Genomic DNA, 22,262 nt, shown 5'->3' on the forward strand with positions numbered 1-22,262 from the left:
GTTTGTAAATCACCCAGAGAGCCCTCTGGGCTACTAGGGTGATATACAAATACAAATAATAAATAAATAAATAAATTCCATTCCAACACCATTTCCACACAGTTCTGTGCTATGTCTTTGTTGATAGAAATACAGCTGAAAAGATCTCTAGAATTTACATCTCCAAATACCTTTCAGGGACACCTGGACAACTCCTGATTACTTCATGGGCAACTGTATTCATACCATCTAACTATATCTATTAATAACATAACAGATGCAGCCTATATTTTGGGCCTTCATCAAGAACTACTAAGCAGGTCAGCAGCAGGTGAAGGAGCATTTCTGTTGTAGCTGCATCCCTTTTCTAATTTACTTTCCAGGGAGTTATCTATAGCTTGGTCTTTATTTTATTTATTTATAACATTTTTATGCCGCACCCATCGCCGAAGCCTCGGGGCGGAGGCTTTAGAAGTTGTTAGTGATCCCTTCATGGATCACTGCAATGCTGTGGCAATGGGGCTTGTGTAGCGCAATGAAGCAATGAGCTATGCCGTGCAGGAGCACCGAAGACGGACAGGTCATAGCAGAGAGCTCTGACAAATGCTGATCCACTAGCGAAGGAAATGGCAACCCTCTCCAGTATCCTTGCCATGAAAACCCCATGGATAATATCAACAGGCAAAGAGATATGATGCCGGAAGATGAGCCCCTCAGGTTGGAAGGTGTCCAATATGCTACTGGGGAAGAGCAGAGGGCTAGTACTAGTAGCGCCAGAAAGAATGAAGCAACTGGGTCAAAGCCAAAAGGACACTCAGTTGCAGATGTATCTGGTGGTGAAAGGAAAGTCCGATGCTGCAAAGATCTACACTCCATAGGAACCTGGAATATAAGATCCATGAATCAAGGCAAGCTGGATGTGGTCAAACAAGAGATGACAAGACTGAACATCGACATCTTAGGGATCAGTGAACTAAAATGGACAGGAATGGGTGAATTTAATTCAGACGACCATCAGGTATACTACTGCAGGCAAGAATCCTTCAGAAGAAATGGAGTAGCCTTCATAGTCAATAAAAGAGTAGGAAAAGCAGTACTGGGATACAATCTCCAAAATGACAGAATGATCTCAGTTCGAATCCAAGGCAAACCATTCAACATCACAATAGTCCAAGTCTATGCCCCAACCACTGGTGCTGAAGAGGCTGAAGTTGACTGGTTCTATGAAGGCCTACAACACCTTCTAGAATTAACTCCAAAAAATGATGTCCTTCTCATCATGGGGGACTGGAATGCCAAAGTAGGAAGCCAAAAGATAACTGGAGTAACAGGCATGTTTGTCCTTGGAGTACAAAATGAAGCAGGGCACAGGCTGGTAGAATTTTGTCAAGAAAATACGATGGTCTTAGCAAACACTCTTTTCCAACAACCCAAGAGATGACTCTACACATGGACATCACCAGATGGTCAACACAGAAATCAGATTGACTATGTGCTCTGCAGCCAAAGATGGAGAAACTCTATACCAGGGGTAGGCAACCTGCGGCTCCGGAACTGCATGTGGCTCTTGAATCCCTCTGCCGCTGCTCTGTCGCTCAAAATATGCATCACAGCCCCCGATCTGCGACACGCGCCAGCACAGCACAGCCCCCAATCTGTTTCATAAATGCAACACACTATAGGTTTTTTTATAAATAGCATAAAGGTAAAAAATGATATATGCAGTATTATTTTTATTTTAGAGGTCAAAAGAGTTTTGCGGCTCCCGGTGTTTTCCTTTCTGTGGGAAATGGGTACAAATGGCTCTTTGAGTGTTAAAGGTTGCCGACCCCTGCTCTATACAGTGAGCAAAAACAAGACCAAGAGCAGACTGTGGCTCAAATCATGAGCTTCTGGTTGCAAAATTTAAGCTTAAATTGAAGAAAGTAGGGAAAAGCACTAGGCCACTCAGGTATGACCTAAATCATATTTCTGATGAATATACAGTAGAGGTGACAAATAGATTTAAGGAATTAGATCTGATAGAGTGCCTGAAGAACTATGGACAGAGGTTCGCAGCATTGTACAAGAGGTAGTAACTAAAAACATCCCAAAGAAAAAGAAATGCAAGAAAGAAAATTGGCTGTCTGAGGAAGCTTTACAAATAGCTGAGGAAAGAAGGGAAGTGAAAGGCAAGGGAGAAAGAGAAAAATACACCCAATTGAATGCAGGATTCCAGAGAATAGCTAGAAGAGATAAGAATGCCTTCTTAAATGAACAGTGCAAAGAAATAGAAGAAAACAATAGAATAGAGAGGACCAGAGATCTCTTCAAGAAAATTGGAGATATGAAGTTTCATGCAAAGATGCGCATGATAAAAGACCAAAATGGCAGGGACCTAACAGAGGCAAAAGAGATTAAGAGGAGGTGGCAAGATTACACAGAAGAACTATACAAGAAAGATCTTAATGTCCCTGATAACCACGATGGGGTGGTCACTGACCTCGAGCCACACATCCTGGAATGTGAAGTCAAATGGGCCTTAGGAAGTCTGAGCAACCACAAAGCTAGTGGAGGAGACAGTATTCCAGCTGAGCTATTCAAAATCCTAAAAGATGATGTAGTTAAGTGCTACACTCAATATGCCAGCAAATTTGGAAAACTTAGCAGTGGCCACAGAATTGGAAAAGGTCAGTTTACATTCCAGTTCCAAAGAAGGGCAATGCCAAAGAATGTTCAAACTATGTACCACACCACTGCACTCATTTCACATGCTAGCAAAGTGATGCTCAAAATCCTACAAGCTAGGCTCCAGCAGTATGTGGACCAAGAACTACCAGAAGTACAGGCAGGGTTTCAAAGAGGCAGAGGAACTAGAGATCAAATTGCCAACATATGCTGGATCATGGAGAAAGCTAGGGAGTTCCAGAAAAACATCTACTTCTGCTTCATTGACTATGCTAAAGCCTTTGATTATGTGGATCACAACAAATTGTGCCAAGTTCTTAAAGAGACGGGAGTACCTGACCATCTTATTTGTCTCTTGAGAAACCTGTATGCAGGTCAAGAAGCAACAGTGAGAACTGGACACGGAACCACTGAATGGTTCAAAATTGGGAAAGGAGTATGGCAAGGTTGCATACTGTTGCCCTGCCTATTTAACTTATATACAGAGCACATCATGAGAAAGGCGGGGCTAGATGAATCACAAGTTGGAATTAAGATTGTTGGGAGAAATATCAACAACCTCAGATATGCAGATGATACCACTCTCATGGCAGAAAGTGAAGAGGAACTAAAGAGCCTCTTGATGCGGGTGAAGGAGGAGAGTGCAAAAGTTGGCTTTAAACTCAACATTAAAAAAACTAAGATTGCGGCATCCGGTCCTATCACTTCATGGCAAATAGATGGGGAAGAAATGGAGGTAGTGACAGATTTTATTTTCCTGGGCTCCAAGATCACCACAGACAGGGACTGCAGCCAAGAAATTAAAAGACGCTTGCTCCTGGGGAGGAAAGCTATGGCAAATCTAGACAGCATACTAAAAAGCAGAGACATCACCCTGCCAACAAAAGTGCGTATAGTCAAGGCTATGGTTTTCCCAGTTGCAATGTATGGCTGTGAAAGTTGGACCATAAGGAAGGCTAAGCGTCAGAGAATTGAGGCCTTTGAATTGTGGTGCTGGAGAAGACTCCTGAGAGTCCCTTGGACTGCAAGTTCAAACCAGTCAGTCTTAGAGATCCACTCTGACTGCTCTTTAGAAGGCCAGATACTGAAGATGAAACTTTGGCCATCTAATGAGAAGGAAGGACTCACTGGAGAAGAGCCTAATGCTGGGAACAATTGATGGCAAAAGGAGAAGGGGATGGCAGAGAATGAGGGGGCTAGATGGAGTCACTGAAGCAGTTGGCGTGAGCTTAAGCAGATTCTGGGGGATGGTGGAGGACAGGAAGGCCTGGAGGAATGTTGTCCATGGGGTTGCAATGGGTCAGACACAACTTTGGGACTAGCAACAACAAGGAGCTTCTTAAAGGCATTTTTTAAAAAAAATCCAGCTGCCTTCTGAATGATCCTTCTACTTAAAGCAATCAAACAGTGTGTGCATGTGTGTGAGAGAACAGAAAGCAGACAATTTGCCTTTTGTTAACTGGGCTCACACAAGCAGGATGGAACGTGGAAGGGGGGGATTAACCTTTATCTCCATCTTCTGTTTGTTATGCAGCTTCCCATACTGTAATTAATTACACAGCCTCAAGAGCCAGGTCAGGGGAGCAGGAAGATTGCCCACATCCTTTTTCACATATCCCCTTTTGTCCTCTCCCAGGAACAAAAAGAGGGGCTGGGAATGCAGTGGTTTCTGTGCTAGCAACAAGGGGGCTTATAGGGGAGAACCTCTAATTCCAATCTTGAAAACTGAGATTTGTTCTTATGTTCAACTCCTGGGACACCCTCTCAGAGACCACAGAATGGAAGGAATTATGATTGCTATGATTTATAATATAATTACATATTTCTGTCTTATTGTGAGGCACCTTAGTAACTTTGAATGTTAGGCTATGTATTATGAAATACGTTTTTAAAATTCAGATTAGTAACAATTACTACAAATTTGTTAACAATTGCTTTGCTTTTAGAAAAAATATTTTTTTGGAAAGGGTGATCATGGTAGTTCTCACTGCCTGATCTCTCCTGCCGTAAATGAAAGCAACTAAATTACGTAGGGGTGTTTAATCATTGGCTTGTTTGTTTAGATAGGCAAACAAGGAACTCTGGTTTGTTTCTTCCCCAACAGGCCCCATAAACAAGTCCAAACCAAGGTAGGGCATATTCTTCTGGCTTGTTGGGGAAGAGACAAACCAGAGTTTCTGTTTTTACATCACTACAAGCTTACAAGCTAGCAAGCAGATCAATCATCCTGGGTTATTTAGGTGCTTCCACTCAGAATGGTTGTGACTGACTTCTGTGCATCAGCACATAGCCACATTTACAACTCAGAGTAGGTTTTTTTTAAAAGAAAAACTGGGATGTTACAAAATGTGAACCCAGCTTTTTTTCCCCTAAATCCATCATCAGATCCCTCTATACCACCAGTCCATAAGAAGCACATGCCCCTTGGAACAAGGTGTTACAGTGGAACAACTGAATAAGCCTAAGTGAGAAATGGAGCCCCATGAATCTTCACGGGTTTTATACTCAACACCTAAAATCAAATATTAAGTTACAGTTTACTTATAATGGATTGTACTATAAAATCAGCACGGATCCAGCATGCTGAGAAAACTCTGATCAAGTACCATTATATAATCATAGGTCACATTTGGTAGGATAGATCATTGCCTGCTAGTTGCAAAGTCTGACCCATCACGACCCCATGGACAACACTCCTCCAGGTCTTTCTGTCCTCCACTATCCCCCAGAGTCTGCTTAAGCGACTGCTTCAGTGACTCCATCTAGCCACCTCATCCTCTGCCGTCCCCTTCTTTTGTCCTCAACTGTTCCCAGAATTAGGCTCTTCTCCAGGGAGTCCTTCCTTCTCATTAGTATTTGAGTTTCATCTTCAGTATCTAGGATAGATCATAATAGAAAGGAAAAAGAATCTAGTCTGTAGGTCCAGATATCTCCTCTCATTCTGTAATTGTTTGGGAGTGGGGGATCCTCTGTAAAATTGCAGTGGATAAATCAGGATCCATGTGAATTCATGAGGATCTGTGCCTTGAATTCATATTTTTTTGTGTTGTAACTGCACTGAGTGCCAGATCCATTATTTTTATGGACCAGTTCATGGAGGCAAATGTGTTCTAGGATCAGAAGGTGCTACTTCTCAAAGAAGCAAAACAAACTAAGTTTGCTTAGCTAAATAGCTCACTTAGAATGTTTACTGCAATGTAACTATTTCTGTACACCAAATATGGATATGACTAATTTTGCAGAAGCTGAAACATCTGGACATTGTACTTATGATATTCTTATACTGTAAATAACCATGGTGAATATTTTTGCTGGCTAGTACCCCATCCTTGTAATGCTTAGATCCACCTGTTTCAGCTAAGAGTACTTTGAAGCATATACAGTAATTTTCATTCACGACGGATGATCTATCAGCACTAACTTATAGGAATCATATGGGAGAACTACAAGGGTTCTTCAAAAAGTTTCTGCACTTTTAAAAACTCTATTAAGAATTTCAAGAACAAATTACATCACTTTTCTACATAGTCACCTTCCTTTGTGATGCATTTTTCCTAGCGTCATACCAACTTTTTAATGCCACCAGCAAAAAACTAGAAAATGCATTTATAAAATATAAAAGTGCGGAAACTTTTTGAAGACCCCTCGTATTATTTCCAGCTATCAGTCTGGTAGAAGTAGCCTACTTCAGAAGGTGCCACTGAAACAGCACTTGCAAATGTGACCAGCGGGTGCCACCTTGAGGTAATTCTGAGGGAGTCTGAAACGCGGTATAGTTGACGGATTGTTTTGCCCTCCTGGTCGAAACCCTCTTGATTGAGCCACTTACCACGTGGGAGGGCGAAGCTTTCCGGCCGGCTTGAGCCTCGGGACCTTTCCTTTGGGCTTAATGCCACCCGCGTCCCGCTTGCTCCTGCGCCTGGAAAAGAAGCCTGTCCCCCTAGCCGGGTTTTCAGAGGCGGCCACGTGCCACGACCTCCTGGGGAAGCAGCGGGCGAGGGAGACCCAAGGCTCGCTTACGTGGGAGCAGAGCCCAGGCATGTCAGTGAGCGGGCTCGGGGAAAGCCTCTGCCCCCGCGGCTCGCGCGCCCGTCGCCGTCCCACCCGGTACCCCACAACGCCTTCCGCGTGGACTAGAGGCTGCTGGGATCGGTAGTTTGGGCGAGGGTCCCCGCCCTTCTCCCGGGCGCATTTCTGCTGCACTCCATCCCTTTGGCAATTCACTTTCCAGGGAGTTATCTATAGCTTGGTCTTGAGAAGTTGTTAAGAGCTTCCTAAAGACATTTTTTTTTAAATTCCAGCTACCTTCTGAATGATCCTTCTGCTTAAAGCAATCCAACAGTGTGTGCATGTGTGAGAGAGAACTGCCAAGGCGGAGCAGCGCCTGACACGCCGGAGGGAAAGCCGCGCTCACCGTCTATAGGGAGCACAGAGGACTGGGTTCGCGGCGGGGCTCCTCCGAGCAGAACGAGCAGCGCCAAGAAGGCAGCAGGGCGGCAACGGGGCCGCTGCATCGCCCGTCGTAAAACCCGGCCGCTCGGCCGCCCGCCCGCGGGGCTTCCTTCGTCGGCCAGCTGGACGTTGGGGAAGGCGGGCGGGCGGTTGGCGGGCGCGCGAGCCACGTTGCGAGCGTGCCCTCCGGCTCACCTTTGCAGCCCTTGGAGGCGGCGGCGGCGGCTCCCGAGGGAGGCTGGGCGCGCCCACGGAGCGAGCACTGGCTCTGCGGAGCGGGGACGAAGCCGGTGGGGCGCGTGCGGCCGGGCGCTTTCGTTCTCTTCCAGGGTGAAACCGCGCTCTCGGCCGCTGCTGCTTTGGGCGTCCCGCGTTGGCAACGCCATAGGGCAATGGCAAAGCAAAATAGCAACTGCAACAGGGAGGTTGGGTGACGGGAACGAGTTGGAAAAGGCATTTCGCCCGATTTCAGTGCCATGATGTGAGCACTGACTGAATGCAGTTTCAAGCTCCAGGAAAGGGTTCGGGGGTCTGTCTATTCTTAACCGTGCAGCACTTTCAACCTCATGGATTTTCTTTATAATAATCCATTTATTAAATCTGCTCCCACCTTTCCACCCTTTTTTAAAATAGACGTTAACTTTGTTTTCAATATACAACACTACATTTGGCCAATACAATCGGAGGGGCCAGATGCAAATGAAGGGATCTGTTACCTTTTAATAGTGGTTTCGAGGGGGAAATAGCTACACTTGGTCGTTTTTCAGGCTATATGATTATTAGTGTTGCAGCCCTTTCTACATCAGTGACTGACATGGGATCCGATCCCTGCCAATTCCAGCTACAGCAACCAATTGATCAAGAAATTGTGGAGCAAAGGCAGAGCAAAGTATTGAATAATTTTATATTATTTTAAAATTCTTCTGATTCTTACTGCTTTACTGCACAACTAGCAATGCATGTATTTCCTGGAATTAAATCTTTTTTATTTTAATTTTTTAAAAAATGTATGCAAAAAAGTATAACTAAACACATTAAACAGAAAGGAGTGAATGTGATTTTATGTCAAAGGATCATTACACAGGTATAGAAGTGAATCATATGTAGTGTTCTAAAAGTTAAGCGAGTCTTTCTAAAAAGGGTTGTGATAAGAAAGAATAAAATTCCTAGACCCATCTGTTTGTATTTGACAAAAATAGGAACTGTTTTTTCAAAAAAGCTCATGCTTGCTACCAGCCTCCTTGGCTATGGCAATTTTCACCAAGTACTTAATGCCAAAGCCTTGAAAATCAGCTCAATTGTAAGACTAGATGTCTTGTTCTCAGTGTATGGCTATTTCCATCCTGTCAGCCACTAGGAGGAAAAGTAGAGATCCACCTACATGTTACATAAAGAGCACCATCTGGTGTGGCTGTTTGTAGCACTCCAAACTTAGAGGATTACAAGCATCCAGTGGAGAATAGGAGCAGCATGCAACTTCTTGCCATCAACACACTTAGCAAATTTACTGTCACTTCCTAAAGCTTACCAGTTTCTGCTGGTCAGTGCAGAGTTGAAAAAAAAGCCTTTAAAAAAGATTCTGTTCCCACTGGCTGGCTTATTTTCTGGATGAGAGATTAAAACATGAGATGTTGGGATCCAAGGCTTCCCTGAGCTGTCCTGACACACTTCATGTTGATTCCACAGCTGTTGGAGCAATGCTGGCTGAAAAACAGTGGTGACTTCACCATGCCAGAGGCTCCCTGTGACAGAACTCCTCTACCTGTGGATCTCTTTCTCCACCTGCTGATCAACTGCTCTCAAGAAAGGAGGTCCACTGAACTAGAACACAGTAATTGTTACGGCTGACAATAAGCATGCTATTTTTAAAGTGAGTGCTCAAAAATCTGAAGAACAAGTACCATTATGCACATTTTGGACTGGATCCAGGCTGACAATATTCAGTGTTGCAGGGAAGACCCTGTCTTGGTCCCCAATAACCTAGTCTCTCTGCAGGACAGAATAACATAGTCTACAGTGATTACTGTAAATTATGGGCAGGTTCATGTGGTGAAATAGAGGCTTTCAGATATCATTGTCTGATTACCTGATTAGGTAATCACACTGTCCACAAAGGGGCAGTTAAGATGTCACATACTTTGGCTCAATCATCAATTCAAGCAGACACTGCAGCCAAGAGATTCAAAGAAGACTGAGAATTGGAAGGGCAGCAATGAATTAGATATGTCAAGTGTAAGGAGATTTAACTGGAGACCAAGGCCAAGATCATGCAAACTACTGTATTCCCAAACATTATGTATGGGTGTGAGAGCGGGTCAGTGGAAAAGCTGACAGGAAGAAAATGGATCTGTTTGAGGCATGGTGTTGGAAGAGAACTTTGTGAATACCCTGGACCAAGAGAACGACAAACAAGTGGGCCTTAGTTCAAATCAAGCTAGAACGTGACTTAGAAGCAAAACTGATGAGACTGAAGATGTTGTATGTAAGGCATATCATAAGAAAGCAAGACTCATTGGAGAAGACGCTAATAAGGAAAATCAAAGGCAGAAAAAGGGGAAGCATTCCTAGCACGAAGGTCTTCTCCAGTAAGTCTTACCTTCTGAAGACGTGTTCTAAGTATGACAGCTTCAGTTTTTTAACTTGTCTTCTCTATAGTTCTGTATATTGTTTTCCTCTTCTCTTTATTTTCTTCTGGTCAGATAGTATGTTCCCTTATATGACTTTCAGCATTCCTCCTCTAGGTTTGAGTTTTCCATTTATTTCCTGGATCTTCCAGAAGAGGTATCTTGTTTTTCCTCTTTTGTTGTTATATTTCTTTGCACTGGCCATTGCAGTAGTTTTTGTTTTTTGCCTCTATGTAATAGTTGCTGAAAAGTTGTATCAGGATTCTGACCCTATGTTTGTCACTTGTTGCTTTTGCTTCTTGCCTGTCCTTGACAATTATGATTCTTCTGTCACCCAGCTAGACTTTTTCTTTCTTTTTGCTACAGGAATCCTCTTTTCACATTCTTCCCTAATAATGCCTCTTGTTTCAGTCTTCAGTCTTTCTGGCTCACATCAACTTGAGTAATGTAAATATGTTCTTTATGTGGACTTGAAATTCCTCAGTAATTTTACTGAAGTTGTATTTTGGCACTATCTGTTAACAACCTTTTGCAGCTTGACTCTGATTTTTGATATTAAGAGTCTGTGGTCACGGCCACAAGCTGCTCCCAGTCTTGTTTTTGGAGCAAGAATACAGCTTCTCCATCTCCTGCCTCAAATTACATCATCTATTTAATTTCTGTATTGGCCATCTAATGATATCCATGCACACAGTTGTCTTAGCAGCTGCTTGAACTTATGTGTTTACAATGGACAGATTATTGGCTTCACAGAATTCTGAGTCATTCTCCTGCTTTGTTTGTAACCTCCTAGGCCAAATTCTCCTATAGCTTTTGATGCTGCTTTGTTTCCTGCTAAGATTATCAGCTGGTAATGGATATAGTTTAAGGTGTTTTGCATGCAGGAAAGATACCTGAAAAGAAATAGCATACTTACTGGTCCTACTTCCTCTCTCAGCCACAATCAAGAGACACTGAAGGAATGAAGAAATTGGAAATTGTCTCCAGAATACGTTGTCCATGAACTGATGGGTTCCTTTAATCTGTGAAGCCTCCTGAATCACTGAAAGTATCCTACTAGTTAAAAGAGAAAGGCAATCTTTTTCAGTTCCACTCCTGTCTCCCCTGTCCTATATGCTCCAAAGAATTGGAAACCCCTCCAGAACAGTGGAGGAGATGGTGCAGGGGGCTGCGGTGGGAGGGTGGAGAATATTTGGAGAATATTCTTCCACCTCTACTTCAGCTGTTCAATACATGGAACTCCACTCAGGTTGCTCTTGCTGATGGGATAACAACTGGATTCACCCTAATGTTGTAGTGATTAACTTCTCTTCTGACATGAAAAACATTATATACTAAATTCCCAATTTCTGTGTGTGTGTTTTATAAATCTTGTTTTCCTTATTCATTCCATTCATTTTGAAGGTCATGACTACCTTCATTTAAAGCCCATACATAAGTGCTTCTTAGGGATGAGATTTTAAAATTACAAATGAAATAGACCTTTGATTGTTCACTGGGAGGTATAAAACAATAAAAAGCCTATTGTTAAAATATTGGACTTTATTAAATATACTAGTTTCTGGAGGAAACACTAAGTTGAAAAAGCAATCAGAGCATTCTAGCATGGTAGAAGAGCTTGCCTCTTTACAGAAGAGGCTGAAAGATTACCCATTCTGCAGTCAAAATCATGAGAATATGCCAAATGCTCATGGTGGAGTTTGTAGCACATAGATGTGAATAGATCCAATCTCTGTAATTAGCTGTCCGGAGATAGATTCCTGGATGCTTTGGTACCGGGTACTGGCTGCAGCCAGTACCAGAGCTGGAGATTCCTATCAGATAATATTTGGATGCATTTGCGAAGTAACACATGAGTGGTCCACCGCTATCCCCCTGAAACATGAAAAATATAGAATTACAAACTGAGAGTGTAATTCACAATATTTAGGGATGCAGCAGGATTGTCTACATTAGACTTCTCACCATCAAAGGAAAAGACTGCTTTCTAGGTAAGGTGGATAAATCTGTAAAGTTTGAAATGGATAATTTTGCTTTGGTTGCATTAGTATAATGCCTACAAAGAGGCTGCTTACAATACTTGATGAAAAGGGCTCTAGGAATTCCATCTGCAGCGGGGTTAGGAAACACTGCATTAAGCTATAAATCCAAGAAGGCAGGACTTAACACAACAAGCACTGGTGTTTTTGAAACAGACAAGTTCAAACCCATTTCCAAGTGGGTTGTTTTTGACAAAAGCAGAGTGGATCAAGTCTTCTGAATGGAAATAAACACCATTGCTTTTTCATAAAGTTCCTCTGTTTGTATCCTTACCCCTACCTCCACTATTCCCCTACTTCACTGATGGAAAGACGAGTATTAAAAATAATGTGACATTTTAAATCTCAACTGGAATGGTAATTTAATTTTATCTGCATGCTTTTTCCTAAATTATCTTAGAAATAAAGCTTACAGTTTTCTGTCATGCTTTCCTTTTTTAAACACTATGCTTACTGTAAAGGCCATATTTTCTATTTTGTATAGCACCTGGTGCATATTACACATTTTTATACATAACAAACTATGTTGAAAAATATTAAGTTATGGGGTTGGATGGAAGAATTGCCATCTTGAGACCAGGTTCTACTCACAGGAGGTGCCACCAGTTGATTTTCTGAGATCCATCCCCTCTGATTACACTACAGTTGATCCACATCAACCAGGTTTCCCAACTGTAGCATTTCCGGGGGTCTGGAAAGGTGGTTTGGAGAACAGATGACCTGTCTGCAATTATCTGTGTAAGAACACACTATTCTTGAATTGTACTTTGACATTTCTAATGAAATAATACTTTCCCCTTCCACTATCAAATATACTAGCTACTTTGACATACAGAGTGGAAATGAGTGGAGGAGGAGGAGCATTCTTCCAGTTCTACTAAAAGACTACTTGGTTTTTTCCTCTTCTCATCCTTTTCCCATTATATTCTCTGTTAATTGGTAAGTTTGCAAGCAGACATGGTCTTGCACAGAGTCCATGTTAGCGACTCTAGAAGCCTTTTGTCTGAGGAGTGTTATAAAAGTTCTTTAAATACATATACAAAGTGTGGAATCTACTTTTGTAAAATGTTTCAAAATTGAACTGTTTAAAATTTTACCTCACAACTCTTTACATGCCCACTTTCAGAGCCAGCACAAATCATATCCCTTGATATACTTCCTTTATACCAGTCATGGCCATTACAGATGTACAGTGGAATAATTTCAACCTCAGCCTCTTGTAGTATTTTTTGAAATTTACCTGTAAGGCAAAAGCGAAATAATGAGGAATATATGCTTGTGTTCAATATTCTATAACAAAGTGAGCTATGTTCAAAACTGTAGGGTAGTCACAGCTCTGGGTCCAGTTTTCTAAAAGAAATTATGCCAGCTGAGAAATGCCAGGTATGTCATCAATCAGTTCAAACTGCAGTTTTGGCTGATTCACAAGTTGCACGCTCAACTCCTACCAGGAAAGCGTAGTGCCTGTTCGAGTTATACATGCTATGATTACATTAAGATAAGTCTGCTGTAACATGCACTATGCAGGGCTATTTGTAAAGAGTTGGGAAACTTTGGCTGAATGTGGGCTCCTGGTTATTTATCTGTTGATTTATTTTCTATACCACCCAACAGCTGAAGCTCTCCAGTTACTTAAATATAAAGGGGCCAGGCGATCAAAGCATGAAACTCCCAATTCTGTGCTAGGATGTTTGAGCTCAAAGTCCTGCTGAATAACTTAAAAACCTACACAAGGTTGTTTGAAGGGACCTCTCTATGTATATGACAATGACCAGGCCCTCCTTATATGCTTGCTGTTAGTCTACGAGGTTGGTCAGCACAAGGACAGGACAGAACTTTTCTTCTGAAGCAACAGCACCCATATGGGAATATGGGATATGCATGCAGGCCCTTTCTGTGTTTTGAACGGGCTTTAAAAGACTTGAATGTTCCATTTTGCTATTAAATGAATGGTTGTTTTTCTAAATTTGAGCAGCAGGCTTAAGTGGAAGAGGGGAAATTTGGCAGCTTGTGAAGCTAGTTAGGTGGCCCTGCAGGCTGCATGAAGTCCATGAGTCATTTGTTGCTCACAACAAATGAATGAAACAAAGACATGAAGGGGGGATGTCCCGGCTGCTTGTGCTTCCCTGGACTCAACCAGAAGGATATGGAAGCTCAGCTGTCAGGCTGCAAAATCAGTCACTGAAATTGCTGGTAGTGGCCAAATCACTGCAGGGGCCTGAAAAAAGGCCCATGGGACATGTGTTGTCCATCCTAGTTTAAGGGTCAAATTGTTTTATTCTTATTTTTTTCTTTTAGATATATGTGTTCCTCAGTGTACTGTATGTTTTCATGCTTGTATTCTTACGGTTTTTGTGATGTATTTTTAATGTTTTAGTTTTTGTATACAGCCCAGAGAGTTTCAGGTACTGTTTGGTAAAGGAATGTAACAAACAGCATTGCATTTTTTTTCTGGTTGCCATTATGTTAAATGTTTTAGGCTGTTGTTTAATTTATGTTTTGCATTTTTATAATTCAATTAATTTTATTTTGGATTTCATTGTCCTAAAATGTTACTTTGTGGTTTTCCTTAAAGAAGTTTCTCCTGGAAAGGTGTTATAACAAGTATTTTAAATGAATAAAGTTCACAAGTCCTTCAAAGTTCTGGGCTATGCATGAACTGTTATCTGTCAGCTAACACAAAGAACTCCAGATGCAGCCTCATTTATCCTTCCCTATGTTCCATACCATTTATATCTTTCTAATGCAAATATATATGCCAGACATGGCAGACACATTTAAATGTTACCAAACAAATTTGGGTGCTCCCAGGCAAGTCTTTTTTCTACAATTATCCTGTTACAGTCAAGGTATTTTATAAGAACTCAAGGCTTGCACCTGTAACTCTCCCTTGTGCTTCTTTTGGCTCTTCCACAAAAAAATCTGTTAAGGGGCAAAAGAAGTAAGACCAGGGAAATCATTATGAAGCAGATGTCACAATCTGAATTGAATTTCCTGGTCATGCTATGTGGTAATCTGCAAGAAGCAAAAAGATCTGTAATCAGAAGATTCTATATTTACTGTTTAAGAGGGGGAACCACTGATTTGGACTGGAGGGTCCTGCAGCTGTTTTATTAGTCAAAAATACATTTTAAATAAGCTGTGGTTTGACCCCATGATGGCAAAACATACCTTTACTTTTCACTCTTACTTGGGTATCCAGAAGCAGTTCTTGATCCAATATTTAAAATAACTATATAATCTAAATGTATGAAGATATATTTTCTTCATTTTGAGAAGAAACACAACAGTAAACTTTATCTCTCAGAACAATTAAAAGTTCCATCACTACATGAGACATGAATTTTGGTGAGGAAGTTTTCTGAGAATCCTAAGTTAAGGACAGAAAAATGAAACAATTACCTTTCGCCTCTTTCTTTCCCCATCCACTTATATAACATGTGTTTTCATCAGCCAGTAGATGAGAAATATCAGGTAAGCAGATGGGTTGAATATAGTCATTGTACTTGACAGTTTTCAGTAGTATAAACAAAGCAATATCATTTTCATAGCTGCCCGTCTTGAAATTGGAATGGATCACGATATTTCGCACCCGGCAATTTACAGTATGTGCGTTCTGTTTATAAAGATGATGCAAGCCAATCACAGCTCTCCAATACTCTGGGTTCCTAAGACAATAAGACCCTTTGTAGAATCACTTATTGAAACGGCTGCTTCAGAGAATGTTTCGACATGAGAGCAACAGCAAAGCAAGCTATAAATGAGCAACAACAATTACACTTCAATATAATTTTGCCCAGACAAGCAACCAGGAACATTTTTAGCCTGCTGAATAGAAATAGCAATGTTAAAATAAGTTTTACTATAAGGACATGCCTATACAGAGATTCCTCTATATGGAGATTTCCGGATACTATGTATTCCTCATGTAAATTCTGTTGAAAATCCAAGAGTGTTGTTCTTTTTGGAAAATGGAATATCAACAAGGAAATAAAATAGAAGATGTTCCACTGAAACAGCCTCAGAAATGCTAAGGCCAGGATCCAAGAACTACAGCAACAATTTTACATGCCCAGCAGGGCCTCTTCAACTCTGTTTGTTGAATGCCAACTGTCCCATGGCAAACCACTTCTGAAACTGAGTACAACAGTTTGGCAGTTTACCATCACTGCTGATACTAGTCTCAGTTTTCACATTCCTTTTCAACCTGACACCCATCATTTTAAAGAAAGAAAGAAAGAAAGAAAGAAAGAAAGAAAGAAAGAAAGAAAGAAACTGTGATAGCAGTATTTGCTACAACTTCTTAGCCCAACACTCCTCTCTGTGGATTACATAAAAATCTGCAAGAACAAAAGAAATGCATTATCCACAGCTACCCTTGAGTCCTAAAGCATTGAGCCTCTGATTTAAATATGGTTTCCTCTATAAGTTTTCAAAAGTGGTGCTCACAAAGCAATGCTATTGCTGAGATTGACCTGTGGAAGGCCCACCAAAAGAATGTGCCTGCAGCTCAGTATGCAGCTGAATGCCAATGCTAAACTCCCTTCTCAGTAACCAGCTAAATTTGCCGCATCTTCCTTCCCCATGACATTCATTTCCTCCAGCCCTTCCTTGTCAGACATGTGTTCCTTAGTCCCTCCCCTCTTTCTTTTAAGGTGTTTCCAGACAGGCATCTTCTTCTAGCACTACCCATCAAATACATTGTGCAGAGATTCCATATCTGTAATGTGCTTGCTGTGATGAAGTGATGTGAATGATGCAGTCTGATTGCGTGTGAAAAGCTTCATCGAAAAGCACACACAGCCTATGTTCCCACACCCAAATCTATTATTTTCTTTAGAGCATTTCTGCTCCTGCCTTCTTCCTTGCACCTTCATTTTTCTTTCTTAGATTGTTCAGGGGGTCTTCAAATAGCTTCGCTTTCTACTAATACCTGCACATCTCTTTCTAGCATGTCCTAAACTCCAGTTTTACTAAACTGGAACCTGATTTACTATAATGCAGCTAGGTATAGATAGGAGGGAATTGATCTATTGGCCTGAAGTGACCAAAGTACATATGAATTGCACTCAGATAATCTTCCTATGGTTCTTCCCATAGCCTTTTTGAATGGCAATGCCATTATGTGGGTTTTATGCAAAAAACAAGAACAACCAATATCTGAAGTACCTAGTAGATTCTCAACCAGTTTCTGATTTCTAAATCCCTCCTACCTGACCTGGAAAAGCCACTCCGATGACAAAGTAAATGTTTAAACAGATGCAAAGCTTTCTCAGGATAATTCCCTCTAATAATAAACTTGGGTGGCTGAGTGCCACCATCCTGGAAGTAAAGATAAAGCAATACTTTTGGCATACTGGCAAGGGTGTCTAGGAATACCAAAGTATTTAAGTCACTAAAAGAAGAGATCTATTCTCATTTAAATCCATTTCTTGTTTCCACATATCCTAGAGAGAGTTCCCTGGAAGTCCTGCACAAACAAAGCTGAGCTAGCCAACTCCCTGTTGCTCCTTCAGTGGAGGAAAGATGAGCCCAGGTCTGTTCTCCTCCATCTTCCCCCAGTCAGGGAAGGAGGCAAAGCAGGCAAAGCAGAAGTGGCCAGATTCCCTTCCCTGATAGAGGAATGAGGAGGAATCCATCTGCTTTGTCTACTCCATTCCCATCTCCTACTGCAGGCCGGTGAAGCAGACAATTCAGGCAAGCCCCAGTTTGAAAACTGTACATAACAATGAAGTGAGTGGGGTTTATGCTCCAAGGTGAGCCTAAACCCCATCCTCTGGAGGAACCCTAGGAGGATCTGCAGGTTGGCTTGGTGCACCTTGCAGGATGGCTCCAACTTGCAGACTTGAGATTCTGAAACCCAATCTACAAGATCAGCTTTAGGGCCCTTTGGCCAAAGGACATGTTTGTCAATATATCGTTCCAACTTGTAATGGCAAACTGAAGTGGAGAGAGTGCTCCCAGGGGCCATGCTGCACTGCCTTTGAGGTTCTTACTGCTATCTGAGGCTGCTAAATGTACAGTTATGCCTTTGAGGAAGGACATCTCCAGGAGTAGAAGGTTTAGGCAAAATACTGTCTAATATATCTCTGTATTAGACCATGACTTGAAGGCAGAGATTTCAAAATTCAGCCAATGTTTCCTTAACTACAGCACTTTCTCTACTGAAAAATATAAAGAATTGAAAGATACATACACCCATTTTTTAATGCAGTGTGCTGCTGTTAGCACGGAGTTGTGATTAATTAAAGATCCACCACATTCATGGCGAAATCCACCTAATTCTACACGATAAATTTGAAGACTAACTTGCCACGGCCATGCACCGAGCTCAGCGTCATGTCCACCTACAATCCGACTTTCTGCTTGTATCACATCCACAGAAGGCCTTGTTCCACAATCTAGGAATCAGAATACCAGTATCAGATGGAACTTCTAAATGTATTGTAAACAACAAAGCCAGCAATCAACAACAACATATTTAAAGTAGATGCTAGAAGACATTTAAATTGATCAGTCTGGCATAACTTTCTTTCTAACCACAGTGGTGGTTCACAGAACATACTAAGCCATTATGTATACGCATCACAGTCATTTAGTTGTTCATGGAGCAGGTGATTGGGCTCATTATGGGTTGTTCTCCTCCTCCCTTCCCCATGGTCCTCCAACTAGTATTTGAGTGTCCTTTTTGGCAGAACCCATCTTCTCCCTCCCTCCCCTCTGATTGCTACACATTTTCATGCAACTTTTGTTTTTTACCAAAGCTTCAAAAATGTACAATTGGAATCAGATTCTTTCATTTTTTCAGTCCCGGTAATGCACACACATCTTTCTGATGTTTTTGTGTACTGGGGGTCTTTCTTTCAGAGGTACAGAAGTACACATTTACTGCTAATATTCTGCAGACTCTTGCCTATTCAGCGTCATTGTAAATTCCAGCTGCTACTGTGAATAAAGCACAATTGGTGACTTAAAAAGAAACTGAGGAATCTAGATTGCTTATAGGCTCTTTTGCTTATAGCCACCAAACTGTCAAGTGAAAATTACCATTAAAGGAGAAAAAAGAAGGTAAAAAGGAGTGGTGACAACATGTTCCCCTTAGAGATGTAGTCCTCTGGAATTCAGCTGTTGACCTGAAAGCTCTCTGCGCCTGTATCCAAGGGAAGTATCTTCAGAAAGGAAAGATATTACTTCCCCTTCTTTGCAGAACACTTTCTGCTGTGGTTACTGCAGTTCTCTGACAGTTCTAATCCCAACACCCCATCCCAGCCTGAGAAGGCAGCTGGATAGGGCCATGTTAGGGCACTAGTGTTGGCACCCCATTCTGCCATCTCTAAGGTTTTTTTTAACTGTCTATCAAATTTGTGAATATTTTGACTGCAAAATATACAAAAATTCCATGGCTAGAAAATAAATAGAGCAGAAATATATGCAAGGCATATATGGCAGTATATCACTGACAGTTATTGCAAAGCACCATTTGGGTATTAGTGGAGGAGCTGTCACTGGAAGTGCCACAGGAGGGATTGCAAACAGCAGCAAAGTATAAGTTCTGCTGTTCTTTTTGTTGCCAATTGCAGCACCCCAAAGCACCCCAAAAGTAGCTGGCTAGAGGAAGGCCCCAAGAATAGTTGGCCAGAGGGAGGCCACAGAGTAAAAACACCACAGTTATACTGTTCCAGAAGGGAGGGGGGAGAAGAACAAAATGAACTTTGTGTAACCCACAGCTAACAAGCTAGTCTGACCTCGAATACAGAACTCAAAGGGACGGTGGAAACTGGCGATAGCCGCCATGAAAGTTGCAAATGTGCAGGGAGTAAGAACATGGCAAGCCTGTGTGAATCTCAAGCAGATAAGAAATAGATATGGGAAATGTCTGGTCCTTGACAGAAGAAAAGACTCTTTGAGGTTAACAGCAGTGAGGATGCAGGTACATTGATGTATTGATGCATTAGATGTGTATTAGGTGACCTAATTGCTTACTTAGGGTATAAAACACATGTACCAGGGTGCAACTTTCGAGACACTGCTTTGGGCTGAATGTCACCTTTTGTCTCCCTTTATTCTATAGTGCATTAGAATAAAGCTTATTTTAGCTCTAAGTCTCATCTCAGCCTCCTATTGACTCGGGTCTGGGGTCCACCTGGGTTTGCCCTAGCTGTTGACTGGTTGAATTCTGTAACATTTTCAAGTGGTGCACTGGCTGCTCCCTGAAAGCCAAGATGGAGACAACCTCTTGGGTTTAAATGGCACAACAACCCTTCATGTGTTGAACAAACCAGTAGAACAAGCCATGTGTTTTAAGGATAGCATTTTGCCTGAAAATAAGCCATCCTGCAATAAGTGGTCCAGGTCCAGCCAATATAACAACCCATCCTGACTAGTTATTCACAATAGGTTGTCATGTCATATGAACTTGGTCATTACTTGTTAGAGAGATGAAGCAAGCCTGAATGATTCAAAAGTATTCTTAACATCTAAAATTGTTCCAAAAGAATTTACAGCTTACAGGATGCAAAGGAATAATATATGCTTTAAAGATGCTACCCTATCTTAACACAGGATGCATAATTGCTGACTGTTGTTTTCCTTCCACCCTTCCTCCATAATCAGGGCAGTGTCCAAGCCAGTGTCCAAGCTACCCCACTCCACAATATAATCCTTACAACAAACTGCCATGCTGAGAGAGCTACACAAAATTACAAGAACGGTGCCTTGGTGGAGATTTCAACCCAGATCTTCCCATAGTCCAATGTGTGACTATAACCCGATCACCACACCCTGCTCTATCATCCACATTATGTGGAAATTTCAAATATGTACTATCTATGGAAGTTACTTTGCTGCAAATATGGTTGGGATGACAGCCTGTTGAATTATCTGATATAGCAGAGTCTTCCTTCTTCTATTTTAGGTAAACTGTACTGAAGTACGGTTTAATATGAAATATTAAAGAGCATGAGCATAACAGATGTCACCTACCACTAAGAATTTATCAGTACATATATGAAAACTATCACTGTCCCCTGGAAATTTTATATTTGGCAATCATACATGCATAAATAATAGTGGATGTCAGGAAGCGCCTCTAAATAAGCGTTGCTGCTGCCACACATAGGGGCTTCTTTAAGGGCTGCTGCTAGTCTGACCTGTGAAAAACGGTCAATAAAGCAACGACCACGAACGATTTACTTTCCTACGCTCGTATAACTGCTGGGAACAACCAACTGAGCCCGAGCTGGGAGAAGCTTCCAGCCAGCCGTGAATCTTTGAAACTTTCCCTTGTGTGATTCAAATTCCACCATGTCCTGTGGTTGACTAGAATCCTTTGCCAGAAAATATCCAGCCAAAACTCTAAGGCGCCCTTGCAAGCATACCGGGGTAGCGCTGGAGTTGCGCTATGAGTACTTGTACGCCCGCCACGGTATCCGCTTGTCCTGGGGGCTGCCGGGATTAGTAGTTTTCGGGGGGGGGTTCCCCTCTCCCCGCCTCCACGCACAGGCGCACTTCGTCCCGCGCCTTCGCGGCGTGCTCGTGCCTAACGAGCCAAGGAGCCTGTTCAGCGTGGGCCCTTCGACGTGTTCTGACAGTGCGGAACGAAGCCCTGCTCACCGTCTGTAGGGATCAGAGAAAGCAAGTTCTGCGGCGGGGCTTCACTCATCAGAACGAACAGCGCCAAGAAGGAAGCTGAAGCGGGGTGAAACCATTGCCGCCGCATTGTCTTTGGAGGAAACAAAATGGCGGCCGGCTCGCCTTTTCTCCTTCTCGGGGCAGGTGACGTTGAACATCACGCCGCGCAGCTTCACGTTGTACGTTTCAGGATCGCTGTTACAGCTCTTAATCGAGGAACTTCGTGAGGCTGGGTAGGCACAGAGGGTATGGACGACGTGGTATTTTTCTGGGTGCAAAACTCCTCTGTTTGAATAGCTTGATTTGGTCAGCTCTAGTACAAGCGACAGCTGTTGCGGAAGACAAACCAGGGCTTGTTGAGGCACAGTCCTGGCATAGAACCAGTAAATTTTAATGACAGCTATAAAAATCCTTTATACTTCTCAGTTGACCATGTCAGGGTTCCTCATAGGCTGCATAGAGGTGGAAACAATCCCCTAGGGATCTAGGTTATAAACTGTTCAGGATACAATCTCATGCATTACAGACAAAAAGTCCAATTCCCAGTATTCTAGAATGGCTGGCCAGTGAAGACATTTTTTTCTGCCTTCTGTGAACCCTTTCAGAGAGCCGCTGGCTATTGAATGGTATATACATGTTTAAAATAAAACATGAGAAATCGCAATAGTGTGATGGTTTGAGTGTGGTACAGGGGACTGGGGTGATCTGGGTTCTAATCTCCACTCAGCCATGACTTGCTAGTGGCTTGGCACTAGTCATAGACTTCTAGCTTAACCTACACAGTTGTGGTGATGAGTATACATTATATTCATGATGTATTGGCAGTTAGCCTTACTGAGTTCAATCGAGTTTATTTTCAAATTTATGAAGA

At 42.1% G+C, this 22,262-nt stretch overlaps 1 protein-coding gene across 1 annotated transcript in view; it reads right to left on the reverse strand.

Moving 5' to 3' along the window:
* LOC123019037 (acrosin-like) overlaps positions 1–19,555 on the reverse strand; it is a 34,562-nt gene extending 15,007 nt beyond the window's left edge. The window contains exons 1-8 of the mRNA XM_044421477.1: positions 19,507–19,555; positions 17,958–18,162; positions 15,164–15,429; positions 12,859–13,001; positions 11,373–11,597; positions 8,861–8,919; positions 7,294–7,510; positions 5,152–5,158 (exon numbers count right to left, since the gene is read on the reverse strand). Coding sequence (XP_044277412.1) covers positions 5,152–5,158; positions 7,294–7,510; positions 8,861–8,919; positions 11,373–11,597; positions 12,859–13,001; positions 15,164–15,429; positions 17,958–18,162; positions 19,507–19,555 — 1,171 coding nt within the window. The remainder of the gene's footprint in view (positions 1–5,151; positions 5,159–7,293; positions 7,511–8,860; positions 8,920–11,372; positions 11,598–12,858; positions 13,002–15,163; positions 15,430–17,957; positions 18,163–19,506) is intronic.
* Positions 19,556–22,262: the final 2,707 nt, after the last annotated feature.

This window comes from Varanus komodoensis, unplaced genomic scaffold, assembly GCF_004798865.1.
Source record: "Varanus komodoensis strain SLA01 unplaced genomic scaffold, ASM479886v1 scaffold12, whole genome shotgun sequence".
Taxonomy (NCBI): domain Eukaryota; kingdom Metazoa; phylum Chordata; class Lepidosauria; order Squamata; family Varanidae; genus Varanus; species Varanus komodoensis.